Consider the following 18146-nt stretch of genomic DNA (forward strand, 5'->3'; position numbering starts at 1 on the left):
GCTGCTGTCTGTTTCTATGGTTACTCTGACTGGCAGGTGCAGTCAGCTGTTATATCAGCTGATCCAGACATCAAACACGAGATGTAAACACAGAATGCTCCTACAGCTGGTTTTATTATTAATTTAATAATCTGTCTCCATAAAAAACATTGAAATGATTTTTCATATTAATGAAACGGGCTCAGGATGCAGATGTTCCCACACATTCCAGCTCTCCGGTCATTACACGTGTTTGCTGGTGGAGTTTCTGCAGAAACACCTGCTGGTTTTTCACTTTTTTCTTCTACATTTGTTTCCTGATCATGTTTTCTGCTGCAGCCTTTAAGCCAAAGATGTAAGAACCAGCCGATTAAAACATGCAGCTGTGGGAGAAACCGTAAAAATTGACCCGGTCATCATAGTTCTACTCCAGCAGCCAGACCTGGTTGTCCTTTACAGTGGTCTGGATAAACACCTCCATCCTTCTGAAGGTCTTTTCCTCTTGCCCAGATAGGAAAAGGCTCCAGAAATGAAGCAGCACCATGTCAGCAAACATGTTAGCAAAGAAGCTCTTTCACATCGGATCAGATGTCACATTTCATGTACCAGACGGTTCAAAGTGCTTCACATAAAACATTAAAAGCTTCACAGTGGAGTGGAGAAGAGTTAGAAAATAATTTACTTAACTAAAATAAAACAGAAGATACATAAACAAAAAAAGTTCCAGTGTTTGGAATTTTAGTTGTTCTGATAAAAGGCAGCAAATAGAAAAGTTTTAACTCTGATGTAAAACTGCTGAGTCAGCAGACCTGCAGGTTTCTGGGAGCTTGTTCCACATGTGAGGAGCATAAAAGCTGAACGCTGCCTCTCCACGTTTAGTTCTGGCTCTGGGAACAGAAAGTAGACCTGACCCTGATGACCTGAGGGATCTGGTGGTTCATAACGAACCAGAAGATCCTGAATGGATGCTGGTCCTAAACCATTCAGGTCTTTGTAAACCAACAGCAGGATTTTGAAGATAATCCCAAGAGAGCGTAACAAAAGGCAGAAACATCCAATGAAGAGCTTTGGAAAGTCCTTGAAGGATCCCGAAGAACTATTCCTGGAAAGTCCTTCAAGGATCCCGAAGAGCTATTCCTGGAAAGTCCTTGAAGGGTCCTGGAGAACTTTTCCTGGAAAGTCCTTGAAGGATCCCGAAGAACTATTCCTGGAAAGTCCTTGAAGGATCCCGAAGAACTATTCCTGGAAAGTCCTTGAAGGGTCCTGGAGAACTATTCCTGGAAAGTCCTTGAAGGGTCCTGGAGAACTATTCCTGGAAAGTCCTTGAAGGATCCCGAAGAACTATTCCTGGAAAGTCCTTGAAGGATCCAAGAGAGCTATTCCTGGAAAGCCCTTGAAGGGTCCTAGAGAACTATTCCTGATGACTAGTTAAAGATGAAGACAGAAAACTTCAGACTGGGATGAAGAATAAAAATGATTCACTTTAAGCTCCTAAGAACTGAACCGACTCTGGTTCTGAACCAGAAACTGGATTCAGATTCATGTCTGAACTGGTTTTCATGAATCTCTGAAACTGTTTCCTGATCTCTGGGAAAGACGTCAGCAGGTGTGGATCAGGTTTTTATGCCCACTGTGACCACATAGTGGAGCTCTGTTGTTTCTAAGAAGTCCTGAAGCATGATGGGAGCCCGCCCTCCCCCTCCCCCTCCCCCTCCCCCACCTGAGTGCAGGTGAGCAGGTGTATAAAGGAGTCTTTCTCTGGATGGAAACAGACTCCACACACTGAGATCTTTGTCACAAACTGCTGGATTTCCTGCAGAAAGATGGAAACGCTGCTCGCATTCTGCCTCGCTCTCATGTTCAGCTCCTCAGGTAAGAAAAGCTTTTTACACTTTTCTCCAGGTTTGACTCACATCAGCAAGTCAGGATGAAAAGTGAAGGATGAGAGAAAATTCAGCTTTAAAAGAAAGAAACTTGAGGAGTCAAAGAGTCTGAGGAGGAAAGAAAACCTGAACATGGTCAGTAAATGTCTCCAGTCATCAGCTGCTTCTTATTTTAAACACTAAAACTCTGCAGGTCTCTGCTTCTATAACCAATAAAAAGCATATTTTCACACCTTTTCTGACTCGGTCTCAGATAACTGAAACGATTTCTTGTGGAAAAGAACCAACCGGAGCTAAAAGCTGCTCATTTCAGAAGATTTTAATCTAAACTCTAACAATCTAAACGCCTACAGTACAGTTTTTAAGTCTACTGACTTTCTGTTAAAATGACTGATTTTGCTCAGTAAGACTGGATTTGTCTGGATTTGTACATGAAGCCGTGCGTTTACTGGCTTCACCATCAAAGCCAGATCGGTCCTCACAAGGACAGAAAAACTACAGATATAATCGCCTGCTATAAGAAATAAACACGATCCTGGTGTTTATTTGCAGTTTGACCCAAACGTTCCCAAACCAAACCAAAAGTATATTTCAGGTCAAACATTAATGCTTAGAAATGTATTCGTAGCTAAAAGTGATCAGCTTGTTAGCTGCTGCTATCCTGTTAGATGGAGGAACGAAATCCGATCCCTCCTCTGTTTTACTGGGAGTCCATTCTCTGAGGTCCACGTAGATTAACCCGGTTAATGTGGAGCAATTCTTCTTTTCAACGTGTCTTTTTTTTTAAATATGGCAAAAGTTAGTTGGTTTAGTTAGTTAGTTTAGTTAGTGCTGCACTCGTGGCTGCCAGAGTGGGAGCAGCTCATGTTTCTCTACACAAATAAACACTCCACTAACCACTAAAAACCCTCAGTTATTAGAAACTACACGTTCAAAACACGTTTTCTAAAAACCGAATGAGAAATATGGAACCATTTATAGTGATAGCAGCTGCTCTTTCTCCGCTAAGTTAATAACAAATGCTTTCATGCGATCAGCAGAGCTCAAGCTAATTCTGAAGTTAAAAGTTTCAGGTTTTCCCGTTAACGTAGCCTGTAGGAAACATTTACACTGACTGGGTCCAGTGAGGCTGTTTCACCACCATCCTGCAGATAAATTAAAACTCTCATCTATGTAGATCCATCTGAAAGAACATTACGTTAAAAACAAGACACTGGAAAAATTTACGCTCCTGTTCTGATGGGAAATGTCTGAGATTAAACGAGGCCTGTGGGTGCAGCCGCGGTGGAATATTAAATATTTATCCTGAATCTTTCTGTGGTCTGATTTCGTCTTTAAAAGGTCTCGTGTGACACCAAAGTCCAGTCCTGTGCTGATCATAAATTAACATGGAAAAAACATATTGATTATATTAAAGGAAATATTTTAAAGTCAGAAGCAATCCTCTATAAATCTAGTGATATATTAAATTATAAGGCCTCGCATATAATACATTGTTCACTTATACTTCCTTATATATCTTATTGTGTGGAATTGTGGGGGTCAACTTTTAAATGACTATAAATTCAATAGTCATACTACAAAAACCAGCTATACGTATTATTAATAGTTACTATGATCACACTAATCTGATGTTTATAAAATTTAAGGATTTGGTAAATTATAAAATAATGCAAATCATGTTTAGAGCTAAAACAAAGTCACTCCCCGACGGTGTACAAAGGTTTTTTTTTTTCAATACAGGAGTACAAATATGATTTCAGAGATGTTTGTAAATTTATTGTACAAAAAGCCAAAAAAGGGATTAAAAGATGTATTTCTATTGTTGGGGTTAAATTATGGAACAATGCTAATAAAAATGTTAGAGGGTGTAAATCGCTTTTGGTTTTTAAAAGAATGGTTTATAAAGCTGTTTCTGAGGGTTACAGTTGTGAATGATTTTTATTTTATCATGTTTTTCTTGGAGGGAAGCTTAAATTGAAAAGACAGTAGGACAGACATATATAAGCATTATATATACCACCTAATGTTAGTACTGTTGACTAGTTTATATAGAATGTTTATATTTATTGTATTGTGTTTGATGACTGAATAAAATATACTAATACTACAACTACTACTTCTGGTCAAAACTTTATCTTTTCTTCACTGTAAAATCTAACAAGTTTGAACTATTTACAAACTCTTCATCTATAAAATCGGTTTAACTGGAACAATCTGCGTCTGTAAAACCTAAATTATCTCCATAACTGAAGCTGTTAGTTTTAAATAATCAACTGTTAGGACTTGAAAAGTCAAGACATGAAAGTTTTGCAGCAGTTACGTGTAATTAATAAAAAATCCTTCATTTTCATCATTAATCAGCATATTAACAGGTAACAACGTCAACACGCTGAAACTACATTGAAAGGTGGATTATTGGTGGTATCAGGAAACCAGGAGATGTTTTCTGTCTGCTTTACAATCTCTACATGCTTCCTAAGCTTATTTACGACGATTCATCTTCAATCTTCAATCAGTTCATTTATTTGGACGGGAAAATGCAAATTAATGAACATTTCATAAAATATGAGCCCAAGCCTGGTTTCCATCCGCGGTCCCCAGAAATGTTCACGGCAACGGAGAAATTACACATGAAGTAAAATAAGTAAAACAACAATCAATAAAATAAACTATAAAAATGTTAAAAACATTAATATATAGTAAAGGTCCAGCTGCATGAGGACAAGGTTCTGATACGCCCCAGATAAGCTCATAACACCTCAGAAGTTCAACCTTTTCTACTCCAATAAAAATCTGATTTATTAAGATGAACGTAATAAAAACATTTTAGATTCAAACTGATTCATATCAGCTAAATATATTTGATTAAAGCCAACAATCTACAGCTTTTTAACCAGTATATTACCAGATATTAAACATTCTGAGATTATTTATTGATTGTTGAGAAACAGTTTGAACAAACACCTTAAAGATTTTTTATTCTGGTTGTTTTTTATAGTTTTGTCCACGACTCTCGCTCAGGTTGGCACCGATGTCCCGTCTGGTTCCAGTGACGCCACAACCAGTCCGGTTGTAGTCCCACCTGGTCCCACTGACGCCTTACCGGTAACGCCAGGACCCGCTACCACGCCAACCACCGACAACACAACGGCCACTGTTACCATGACAACCACCACCCCAGACCTCACTACACCATACAGCGATGGCCCCTCCCACGGGACAACCGTCAGTACTGCTGCCACGGCAACGGCCAGCTACTCATCTGCTCCTGCCTCCTCTGGGAAATCAGATACGAGCCTGAACCCGATGTCCAGCCCAACCTCAAGCCCGGGTACGAGCCAGACCACGACCCTGCCGGCAGCCCCTAACTGCCTGGGGGTTCCCGGGTGGGGGATAGCCCTGCTGGTCCTGGCGGCGGTCGCGCTGCTTCTGCTCCTCCTGCTGCTGGTTGGTCTGGTAAGCCAATGCTCACGCCTTCTTTCAGGTACTAACGGTGCACGTGTCCGAATCTGAGCAGTAGAGCAAGGCGGGTTTATTCCGACATGACAACGTGCTTTATATGGAACAGCCAAAGCAATGCAGCCAGGTTCAAAAGAAACGTCAGAGGTCCGAGAAGGACCAACGAGAAGCAGAACGAGACGCAGCCATCTAAAGTCTGCTCCTCCAGCTGGGCCTTCGACTGTTTTATCATCACATTTACCCCTAAAGGTCCATCTGAAGTCTGAACAGAGTCTCGGAGTTCCTCGTCTGGTCACTATTTCACCAAGTTAAACTATCTGGTTGTCTGTGTTCGTCCATCTCAGTCGTCCTTTGTTTCTGCAGCTGGTGTGGCTGTGCTGCCGGCGGTGCAAGAAAGGCTTCAGCCCGTACGAGAACCCGGCCTACAGGGACGACATCCCGCTGTACACCACCCACAGCCGCTTCGACGGGGTCAACGGGAAGCCCATCGTAAGTCAGAGCCAGCTGGACGACAAGAAGCCTCACTCACCAGCATCTCCTCACAAATCTTCTTACTGTTGTTCTAAAGTTTCTACAAAACGTTAGATTCCTTAATGTGTTTGTTAGTTTCAAAGATTTGGCTCTTTTGACTCGGCTCCCTTAGAAGAATCGGTTCTTTCAGCTCCCAAATCCTCTTCACTAAGTTTCACTCAGAGCTTCTATTTTATTCTATGAATGATCTGTTTGTTGGCAAGCAATTTTATATTTATTTTTTATCATAACAGCCTTATTTTTGTGCATTTTTTCATTATAAAATATGTTTATGTTTAATATTTTAATCCAACCTTTAAACGAACTGAACAAAGAACCACAACAAGCAAATCAAGTAAAGACCTGAACCTTACGACTCTTTAAATTCACTCATTTCTCCATTTTTCCTGCCAGACTTGTAGATCTGGCATCCAGCTCTCCGTGTACCTGGTCTGAACCACTTCACCCTCCTCCTTTACAAAGCGGTGCGGTCCTCCTCTTTCCTCGTATGGAAGTGACGTACGGTCTGCCTTTCAAAATAAAGTCCCGCCCCTTCTAAAAACTCGACTCTCTTAGACAAGAATCGGTTCTTCTCATTGATTACAAAGAATCAGCTCTTAGAGCCGGCTCGTTCATGAACAACACGTCATTACTGAGCCCTGAGTACGACAGAGTATTAGCGGTATCTAAATACCCGCTAGGGGCAGCGTCGAGATCCCCGTGTAGCGGGGCACAAAGGTCCCGATGCAGCCGTTTGTCTACGCGAACGCGAGGTTAAACAGGAAGCATATTTCAGCTTAAAATGGCTTCTGACAGCCACGTTTCCATGGAGACCATTTCTGATGAACATGTGATGGATCAGATGAAGGTGCAGATGCATCTCTCAGGTCCTGGTTCAGGTCTTTGCTGGATTTCAGATCCAGTTCATCCGCTGTAGTTTTTTAGCCCAGACTCGTCTTTTGTCCTCATCGGGACATGTAGACTTGTGTCTCCACAGAGACGCTGTCCAGCCCTGAAAACTGCATCAGACCCTCGGTGGGTTGTGGCTCTGCGTCCTGCAGGTCTCATGAAGTGTTCGGTCTCTCTGGGTGTGTGTTGGTGGGTGGAGGTCACTCCGTCAGTAATTCGTCTCCCTGTATTTAATGAGTCAAGTTTAAATGGAAAATTCATGCAAACGCCTGTATGTTATGTGATTAACGTCGTCATGACAACAGGAACAAACAGGCTGTCGGTCCCTGTGTATTGACTTTAGTATTAACTCATATTGTACAAACTAAGAGCCGTTGATTCATTTCTGACTGGAAATAACTTTTTTTCTTCTTAAATGATTTGGTACTGATTCATTAGTAAAAGCACGTTGGGGGTGAAGTCAGGACATTTTTCTAGAAGTTTGTACACAGTTTTGTTTAAAGCGTAGAAGAATTTCGCTTCATTTCTCTTCACTCTCAGCAGTGTAGATAAATGCATTTCCGACCACACAGGACTAAAAATATCAAAATATTTAGATTTAAAAGGTGTTTCATCTTTTTCAGGGCGACTTGGACAAATCCGTGAACCAAACAGGAAGTTACAAGATCACCCAGTAATGATGCTCGACGGCTGATCAGCAGAGACAACGTGGTATTTTCCACGTCCAGAAGTCGGGACTTCTGCTGAGACAAACACGAGGCGGTTAAATACGATGCTAATTTATCAGCTGGTTTATGTTTCATCATGTGCTTTATAATAAACGTTGTGTTGTGTCTTCTTTCTCTTGGTAATCAGGTTAATTAGCCAACGTGTGAACGCGTTTGCTGATGCTTCCTGTTATACAGGAAGTTCGTCATCGTCTGAGGCGTCACTCGTTCACGTTACGTCACGTTACGTCACGTTAAGTCACGTTGCGTCACGTTACGTCACGTTAAGTCACGTTGCGTCACGTTACGTCACGTTAAGTCACGTTACGTCACGTTACGTCACGTTACGTCACGTTAAGTCACGTTACGTCACGTTACGTCACGTTACGTCACGTTAAGTCACGTTACGTCACGTTACGTCACGTTACGTCACGTTAAGTCACGTTAAGTCACGTTAAGTCACGTTACGTCACGTTACGTCACGTTACGTCACGTTACGTCACGTTAAGTCACGTTACGTCACGTTACGTCACGTTACGTCACGTTAAGTCACGTTACGTCACGTTACGTCACGTTACGTCACGTTAAGTCACGTTAAGTCACGTTACGTCACGTTACGTCACGTTACGTCACGTTAAGTCACGTTACGTCACGTTACGTCACGTTAAGTCACGTTAAGTCACGTTACGTCACGTTACGTCACGTTACGTCACGTTAAGTCACGTCACGTTACGTCAAAGTCCAAACATTTAAAAAGCTGTTTCGAATCTGCACGACGTTCAGAAAGAAGTCGAACTTTTCTTCTTACAAACTTTAAGAGATAAAAATCCAAACGGAGCCACAGAGACTAAACCTAGTCATGAAAATGAGATTCTGTCCAACATGACTGTGTTTAGCTGCTGAGCATTGTTAGTTAGTTACTACGGTTAGTTACTACGGTTAGTTACTACGATAAGTTACTTCGATTAGTTACTACGGTTAGTTACTACGATTAGTTAGAGGCGAACTAGTCCAGGTAACTAGTTTAACATTAGCTGGTGTGCCGTACAGCAGCAGAGCAGCAAAGCCTGAAATTATTTATTTTTGCTGCCGACGTCTCAAACAGAAACGTTTTACATTCACTTGAAAAAAAATGTAATAATTTTACAATAATCTATGTACTGTTTGCTGCTTCTGGATTAATGTGACCATTATTTTTCTGAATAAAATAGACAAACAATGACTTGTTCTCCTGAATTTATTAAATCATTTTTCATGTTTTCCTGGTTTGTTTTTTCATGTGTTAGTTTTGTCTCCGTCTCTTCTGTTAATGAATCAGTTTTGATTCGTGTCCATAATCTGCAGTAAAATACACAAAAACAAATATTATTCTTATCTCTGGTTAGGCCTCCTTATTCAGGAAAATATAGATTTTAATGTTTGTATTGTGGTACCAGACTGTTACTGATAGATATTAAAACACATTTCTTAAATAAATTTGTTTCATATATTTTTTCTTTTTAATATTAATATCCAGCCTGGGACATTAGCCCTTTGGCTAAATCTGGCATATTTAGAAATGTTTATCTATATATACAGTAATACAGTACATATATATACATATATATATATATATATATATACAGTACACACACACACACACACATATATATATATATATATATATGTATGCTCTGCCCCTTTTTATTATGATTATTAACTCATTCATTTCAATAAATAAATAAATTTATTATTACTATGATTATTATTATTATTATTATTATTATTATTATTATTATTATTATTATTATTAATAATAATAATAATAATAATAATGACCCCTGGAGTCACAAGGTTTGCTGTTATGAGAGTCAGTGACATCATGATGTTTCTAGTTACAGGTTGTGCAGAATTATTAGGCAAGTTGTATTTTTGAGGATTAATTTTATTATGGAACAACAACTATGTTCGCAATGAACACAAAAGCCTCATAAATATCAAAGCTGAATATTTTTGGAAGTTGGAGTGGGGCTTTTTTAGTTTTAGTATCTTAGGAGGATATTTCTGTGTGTGCAGGTGACTATTACTGTGCATAATTATTAGGCAGCAAAAACCAAATATATACCCATTTCACTTATTTATTTTCACCAGGGAAACCAATATAACAACTCAAAATTTACAAATATACATTTCTGGCATTCAAAAACAAAACAAAAACAAATCAGTGACCAATATAACCACCTTTCTTTGCGAGGACACTCAAAAGCCTGCCATCCATAGATTCTGTCAGTGTCTTGATCTGTTCACGATCAACATTGCGTGCAGCAGCAACCACAGCCTCCCAGACCCTGTTCAGAGAGGTGTACTGTTTCCCCTCCCTGTAGATCTCACATTTGATGAGGGACCACAGGTTCTCTATGGGGTTAAGATCAGGTGAACAAGGAGGCCATGTCATTATTTTTTCTTCTTTCAGACCTTTTCTGGCCAGCCACACAGTGGAGTACTTGGATGCGTGTGATGGAGCATTGTCCTGCATGAAAGTCATGTTTTTCTTGAACGATGCTGACTTCTTCCTGTACCACTGCTTGAAGAAGGTGTCTTCCAGAAACTGGCAGTAGAACTGGGAGTTGAGCTTGACTCCATCCTCAACCCGAAAAGGTCCCACAAGCTCATCTTTGATGATACCAGCCCATACCAGTATCCCACCTCCACCTTGCTGGCGTCTGAGTCGGAGTGGAGCTCTCTGCCCTGTACTGATCCAGCCACGGGCCCATCCATCTGGCCCATCAAGACTCACTCTCATTTCATCAGTCCATAAAACCTTAGAAAAATCAGTCTTATGATATTTCTTGGCCCAGTCTTGACGTTTTATCTTGTGTGTCTTGTTCAGTGGTGGTCGTTTTTCAGCCTTCCTTACCTTGGCCATATCCCTGAGTATTGCACACCTTGTGCTTCTTGGCACTCCAGTGATGTTGCAGCTCTGAAATATGGCAAAACTGGTGGCCAATGGCATCTTGGCAGCTTCACGCTTGATTTTCCTCAGTTCATGGGCAGTTATTTTGCGCCTTGTTTTTTCAACACGCTTCTTGCGACCCTGTTGACTATTTTGAATGAAACGTTTGATTGTTCCATGATCATGTCTCAAAAGCTTGGCAATTTTAAGAGTGCTGCATCCCTCTGCAAGACATCTCACTATTTTTGACTTTTCAGAGTCCGTCAAATCTCTCTTCTGACCCATTTTGCCAAAGGAATGGAAGTTGCCTAATAATTATGCACACCTGATATAGGGTGTTGATGTCATTAGACCACACCCCTTCTCATTACAGAGATGCACATCACCTGATATGCTTAATTGGTAGTAGGCTTTCAAGCCTGTACCGGCTGGAGTAGGACAACATGCATAAAGAGGATGATGTGATCAAAATACTCATTTACCTCATAATTCTGCACACACTGTATTTATGCCAGGGTCAGTAAAACCTTGTTTCAAGAAACTGAAGGAAAAAAAGTGCTGATATTTTTTTTTTGTTGTTTTTTTTTTTTTTGGTCTTTTTCTTCAAGCAAATGTATTTAGGTCAAAACTGACCTGGAAAAAGAAAAAATAAAGAAAGCAACAGGAAGGAGATAATGACGTTCAAAACGAGACACCATAGAGACAAGACACAAAAAAAAACAGAAGAAATTCTGACACATTAGCAGCAGCTGATCTGCGTCATGACCTCCAACAGATTTTAGCATCTGAATCGTTCAGGTGCAGCATCTTCACCAACAGTAACCTGCTCATAGTCTTCCTCACAAAGCCTCTCATCCAGACCACATTTCACTCACTTTCACCACAAACATTATCCAGAACTTGGCTCGATGGAGATTTTTGCATGCTGCACAGAAGGCTGGACACACCAGCTTTGTTTGTTCGTTTGCAGGTAAACAGGTAAACAACACAAAGGGACATTCCTCTAAAGCTCCAGTGATTGGCCGAGGAGCCGGCTGTCAGTGGGATGGGTGACGTAGGCTCTAGTTATTGCTTTATAACCTGAACAACACAAAGATTAAAATTCAACACGAGGTTTTTAGAATTTAGAGAAAAAATTTGTTTTTGTTTTACTTTGATGACGTCAGGTTCCTGAAAACAATCAAAAACCTCGGTGCAGTAGACACATATATGTGGTTCTTTTACTCAAACAAAAAACAGGTCATACACACACACACACACATATATATATAAAGACTTAAATCTCTGCTTTATCCCTCTGAGATGTTGTTTTATATATTCAAGTATTAAAACATTCACACTGACCTGATGAAGTTTGACGCAGGACTAGATTTAACTGATTTATAATCTTCCTACGTGTTTTTAAAGGAATTAAATTTAAAGGTTTATTCTTGTATTTTGCAGCGAGGTGAACTGAGCTGGCAGCGGCCACCGTGTCCCACTTTACTCTTTATTCTGCAGCTGCAGGAAAACCACCTGAAAACTGATCCTCATTGTTGCTGCTTTTATTTTCCGTTTTCACCTAAAGTTCAAGTTGATTTTTCCAGCTCCGTCACAAAGAGCATCACAAAGGCAGAAAGGGAAGATGGAGGTTTGCAGCGAGGAAGTGTTAGTGGGCGGGGCTCTGCTTAGATTAACCATCACACAGAAATAACAATCACGGCTTTCATTGGAGTTTCAACTCATCTAAATAAACATGAATGAATGAATGAATGAACAAATTTATTTCGAACAAAAAATAAAAAATATAAAATAAAAATATGTTTCAAAACAAGAGAAAACAATTCTTTAGAAAACCAAAACACATTGCTTGTACAAATCAAAATGTTAACAGGTTCGAAAAAGGAGTGGGAAGAAGTATACACTTTTTGTTACTCCCACCCCTTCCTAGTCATCTTTTGTTGTGACGTTATATGTTTACATATTACCAATATTCTTATCAATATAACTTTTACTATGCATCCACTTTTATTGACATATAACACATAAAATAATTTCTCTTACATATATATTTGTATACACACATACATATTCAGACTACCAGTTTATCACATAATAATATATCACCTCATATATAATACAGTATAGCTATGTTTATCCCTCCTCTTCCATGTATGTTACTAGAATAGGTGGATGTTTGGTGTAGGAGAATGATGTATGTGTGGGAGGATGGGTAGTGGAAGGAAGGTGTGTGTGTGTGTGTGTGTGTATGGGAGGTGTGAAGGTGGATGAATGGTGTGTGAGAGGGAGGATGGTGTATGTGTGGGAGGATGAGTGGTGGAGGGATGATGGGATAGGTGTGGGAGAGTGTATGGTGGAAGGATGGTGAGTGTGTGGGAGGAAGGATGGTGTGTGTGTGGAAGGATGGATGGTGGAAGGATGGTGTGTGTGTGTGGGAGGACAGAGTATGTGAGGGTTGAATGGTGTATGCGTGGGAGGATAAATGGAGGAGTGGAAGGAGAGTGTGTGTGTTTGTGTGTGTGTGTGTTGGTCTGGGGGGGGGCAGGACTGGTTCTCGGGGTGTGCGGCTGGGCGCTGGGGTGTGGGGCTGGCGGTGGCCGTCTGTGCGGGCCGGGTCCCCCCGGGTGGCGTGCTGGCCTTCGGCCTGTGGGGGGGGGGGGGGGGGGGGGGTCTCCTGCTGCTGCCTTCCTGGGCGGGCGAGTGGTCGTCTCTGTGGACCGGTCGGGATCTGTAGCCTACGGGGGGGCTGGTGGCCTGGGTCTCGGGACCGCTGGCCTGACTCTGGCCTCTGTTCAAATGAGGTGGCATCTGCATGATCACTCTGCATGGTCACTCCTCCCTGAACGTCTCCACACAGTCTTTGCGTCGCCGTGTGGCCGAGTTCTCCAACACATCCACACAGGTTTCTCTGCGCGTGTTCTTGAATACAGCAGTTTCACTTATATCTATTATCATATTTTGTTTTTTTTTTTTATTATTTCTGTTCTTATTATTATTATTATTACTCTTACTCTTATTATTATTACTACTACTATTATTATTATTACTATTATTGTGATTATTATTATTGTTACTATTATCAACTAGTTGTGTAATGACCTACTGGCCAGGATGATCTTAGCTATATATGTTGTAAGTAGTATGGATTACATGGTTTTCTGTATAATGTTTTAAGTCCCCACCCGCACTCCCCACACCCTTTCTGTCCCTCTCTCTCCCCTCCCTCTTCTCTCTACTTTCTTTTCTATCTCTCTCTCTCTCTGTCCCCTCCGGTCGAGTCCAGCATTAAGAGTCTGATTTAATAAAGTTTTTCATGTCATCAAGAGGGACTTTATACATGTAGTATAAATCCCTGCTTGATAGAGTAAAATTGCCCAGCACCAGACAGCAGCCAGACAATCATTCTGTTTGCAACGATGCTGGACAAGACAGGTTAAAAAAAAAAAAAAAAAAAAAAAAAAAGAATTAATTCCTTATACCTTTTTTTAAATATATTTATGTTTAGGCTCTGTTTTAACCTATCATCCAAGCTATTCCAAAAATTCACCCCACAGTTTGATATGCACATACTTTTCAGTGTTGTTCTTACTGAAAACATGAAAGAATCCTGCATCAGTGCAGCTTGGACTCTTTTTCTTCACACTGTGGGATTTTTCTTTGTAGTGGTGTGTGAAGACGCCATATCGCTCTGATACCAGGTAAATAAGCAGCTGGTATCGGTGATACCGGTACCGATACTTTTTTATAGGACTGTCAAAGTTAACGCGTCAACGCAAAGAGAGAAATTATTACGAGATTATTACTCACCATAAAATCTGAATTCAGGATTATTTCAGTGAGACAAGCTGATTTGGGGCATGTTGGTGAACCAGATCCATCAAAAACCTCTTCATCCTTCTTATTTATGAAGATTCTGACAGTTTTCCAGCCTTACGTTTAAGTACTGATCCATCCCATCGATATGTGGATCACTGCTGAGGTGTGCAGGGTTTGGATGGAGGGATGGACCTTTTCTCGTTTAGCTGCTGAAATGTCCTTCAGCAGCTCCCGTAACGTCAGGTAACATGAAAGGAGATACACCGAAACATGTGCATATATACACACAAATACATTTAAATGTATGTATCCTTACATGTTCATAACCCCATAAACACACACATTACTACAGATGTACATAGAAAAATATAGATTTATTTTAATAGAATGGACACGAAGATGTAAACAACCTGGATTTTCTAGTCATTGTCCCAGGAGGAAATTCAAATAAAGTTTTAAAATACAACACATAGATTAAATATTATATAATAAGAATAAAAAATGCATATGTCACTTATTCACACACACATACACACCCACATCTGCAGGGTAGCATATCCAAACATCGTTTCTATGGTGACAGCGAGTCCAGCCTCGGATCAGCACACGTGTAAATATGTGCATACTTTTAGACAAACATATGTACTGGTACCCTGAGAGACCGTAAACACACCTTTAAAAAGAGTTTGGCTGCATTACTTAAACAGTGTGAGGACATAAGGTGTGTGTGAGACACACACACGTAAAACCTCCAGTTTTCCCTCCACTGCTCTGCTGCGACTGTTCAAAGGTCAAGTTTATGCTGGTGAGACTTTAAAGGTGAGACGTTTGGTTGTGTATTTGTTGTAAAATCCCACAAAAAGCCTTTTTTCACGGTGAGATTTTACAATGAAAACACCAGAAAATGTCTCGCGGTTAAAGCGCAGCGTGGACGTGGTGATGAGGAGACGCTGTTCCACCGGGTCCGCTTCCTGTCACAGAGTTTAACATGTCATACATGTCAACGATGAATTATCTCCACATTAAAACTATTAATCAGGACAGTTTGAGGTCTTTTTTCTTTTGGTTGGGCTCTAAACTCAGAAATCTGAGTTGTTTCATGTTTAAAGATAAATTTAAACATGTCCCTGTTTGTTAAATTAAACTGGTTGGAGCAAATTTTCCTGCAGCTACTTATTTTTGTATGAGATTCTTCTTGTACTAGAAGTTTCTAATACTGTGTGTTTTAATGCGGCTTTGCTGCGTGAGACAAAGTTTTTCCTGCAGCTGTTCCAGTGTTTTTATTTTTTATTGTTGACTGAACAAACATGAAGAAACTGCTGTGATTTTGTGTGGAAGGAAATTGTTGAATAATTTAATGCATTTCTCTGTGCTGCAGCATACGACGGTACTACATCATATCTGAAGCTAAAAGTAAGATTATGCTGTTAAAACTGGTCCTTTTATGTAAACAAGCCTTTTCCATCTGCTGCTTCACATGAAGCGTCAGTGTTGTTTGTTGTGTGTTTTAATAAAATAAATACTTTAATTGGAATTAAATATTTTATTTTTAATATATTTAATAAAACTAGAATTTTGAGTGTAGTGGATTTTTAATATCAAGTTCTGATTCTTGTACTTTTTAGTAGGATCTTTTCTAGGGTTGATTACTTAAACTATTTAAGTGTATATAACTTAAAATGTTAAATGTTGTACGCTGACCAGGTCTACAGTGTGAACATATACGTACATACACACCCAGTGCTTGCATATACACTCATACTGTACAAACACACACGTTAAACACACAATCATACACACAGTCTGTGCTGGTTTTTTTTTTACTGAATATAATAAATTAAAAGCAATTTATTACATACTTTTCTTTTAAAAGTATTTCTATATGAAGGAAAATGCAGTAACCGGATTTTACAGTTAAAATGTTTCTTGTAAAACTCAAATTAAACATAAATATAATAAAATTTAATTTATCTGACAAAGGAGGATGACAGTTTCAGGACTTGTGATGAGTTTTAAAAGGACGGAGAAAAACAGACAGAAGGCAGGATTTTATAAAAGGTTTAACTACTTTTCGCTTCTTCAAAAGTTTTGGGCTTCAGGCTTTCCGTAGGAACTGTGAAACGATGTTGGGACCTAGTTTCCAGCTAGCGTGTACTTCTCTAACATACATGTACATCTATGTACAGAAGCAGACACATAAAGACACGTTCATACATGCAGACATTTTAACACGTCAAGGTCTGAAAAAATGTCCGTTTATCTATGTTTGCATGTATGTGTTTATACATACAAGTTAGCCTGTATATACATACAAATGTGTGTGTGTGTGTGTGTGTGTGTGTGTGTGTGTATGGAAGGAACTGCCCTGAGACGACGTCTGTCATGAACGGACGCAACATAAATGAAAACTGAATAAATCTGATGTAACTGTTCATGTTTAACTGCATGTTTACGTACTTTTGTATGTTTTTGTTAGTTTTTTCTCTAAGTATGAGTAAGAAACGAGTACTTTCTCCCTCCAGAGGATCGACCTGCTGAATCTTTGTCTGGCAGCAGACCTGAAGAAGCCTCTGACTGAACACTGTTGTTTCCTCACGGTGTTCTGAAGAGGAAGCGAAGAATCGTCCAACATGTTCAGCATCCTTCTCTGCTCCAGATCAGACCCCAGAGCAGGACCAGAACTTCTGGATCAGTTTGTCCAGTTTTTTAAGTCTGAGGTTCTGGTCCTGGTCTGGTTCTGCTGCCCCACCAGATGCTGCAGATTGATCTCTCCACCACAGACTGAAGATAGGAAGCATTTCTGAAGTATCTTAGTTTCTCACATTAACATGACAGGAAGTTACTTTTCATTCTAAGAGCAGATTTGGTGTTTTTGTGTCGTTATTTCAGCTTTTGCTCCAACAAGCTTTCCAGCCCACGTGGACTCTTCCAAGTGTCCGAGTTTCTGCTATTCGATGAATAGAAAAGAAAAGAAAGCCACGTTGCCAAGCGTACTCAAGTCAGAAAGCCTGGTCATACAGACGTAAAGACCTGTGAGATTTCCTGTGGATCACTGGACTCACCCAGAGACAACAACCATGACTCAGCAGTATCGTCCCTGATCCAAACAGCTGACGTCAAGCCTGGTTTGTGTCCTATTGGCTGAAGGTGGGACGGACCCGTGTGACTAGAACATGGATCACAAAATCTCAGTATTAACGCTGCTGAGGTCTTTTTTAAGTCTTTTATTTCAGTTTTCTTTTTGTGGTTTTCCCCCATTTTTATTATTAAAATCATAATTTGGGCTGGAAAATATGTCAAAGTTTCAACAGAAAATACAGTAAAAGTAAATTGTATTGCTTGTGTAGATAAACTGGGAAAAGAAACGTATAACAAGGAAAACAACATTAATGGTGTAGTTTGTTATTCTCGTGTACTTTATAAAAATAAACGCTCCATCACCCTGTCGTATCAGCACCTCAGACTGATGGATTTTAGACTGGGTGGAGGTTCTGGCTCAGTTCTCAGAGAGCAGCTAACTTACGTCTTCAAGTACATAAACAGACGTGTGATAAGCACGTGTCCAAATACAGACATCGAGTTTATTTCATAGTAATTTGTAGTGGAGTTTACCAGCAACAGTTTTTATTAACAGAAATATTCAGTCAAATTTACCTTGTAATTCTCAGTGAATGCAACATGTAATCTATTCTAAATGTTGTCCTAGCCAACTTTATTTATAAAGCACTTTATGACAGCAGCCTGAACAAAGTGCTGAAAATACCTAAAAACATGAAATAATACTAGCATGCTGTAAATCGTAAACCTTTAAGTGTTCAATGTGAATGCACATTTGATGTAAAAATTCTTCTTAGTGAACAAATATTTTTCCACAGCAGACCGAGCCGCTGTCAGGGTGCAGTACCACATGAAGTCAACCACACTTACCATCGTTCAAATCCCGGGTGG

At 39.9% G+C, this 18146-nt stretch overlaps 1 protein-coding gene across 1 annotated transcript; it reads left to right on the top strand.

The window, feature by feature from the left end:
• The first annotated feature begins 1755 nt into the window (after positions 1-1755).
• LOC121641300 (flocculation protein FLO11-like) lies at positions 1756-16804 on the top strand. The gene is made up of 4 exons (XM_041987369.1): positions 1756-1851; positions 4864-5321; positions 5688-5813; positions 16721-16804. The coding sequence occupies exons 1-4, from the start codon at positions 1803-1805 to the stop codon at positions 16802-16804; spliced, it is 717 nt and encodes a 238-aa protein (XP_041843303.1). The 5' UTR covers positions 1756-1802.
• The last annotated feature ends 1342 nt before the right edge of the window (positions 16805-18146 follow it).

This window comes from Melanotaenia boesemani, chromosome 6 (assembly GCF_017639745.1).
Source record: "Melanotaenia boesemani isolate fMelBoe1 chromosome 6, fMelBoe1.pri, whole genome shotgun sequence".
Lineage (NCBI taxonomy): Eukaryota > Metazoa > Chordata > Actinopteri > Atheriniformes > Melanotaeniidae > Melanotaenia > Melanotaenia boesemani.

What these genes read in the sequence shown, in the direction of transcription:
- LOC121641300 (XM_041987369.1), top strand. Translation starts at nt 1,803, where the DNA reads ATGGAAACGCTGCTCGCATTCTGCCTCGCTCTCATGTTCAGCTCCTCA. An exon ending in TCCTGCTGCTGGTTGGTCTG is followed by an intron (nt 5,322 to 5,687) that starts GTAAGCCAATGC and finishes TTGTTTCTGCAG; the next exon opens with CTGGTGTGGCTGTGCTGCCG. An exon ending in GGGTCAACGGGAAGCCCATC is followed by an intron (nt 5,814 to 16,720) that starts GTAAGTCAGAGC and finishes TTCTCCCTCCAG; the next exon opens with AGGATCGACCTGCTGAATCT.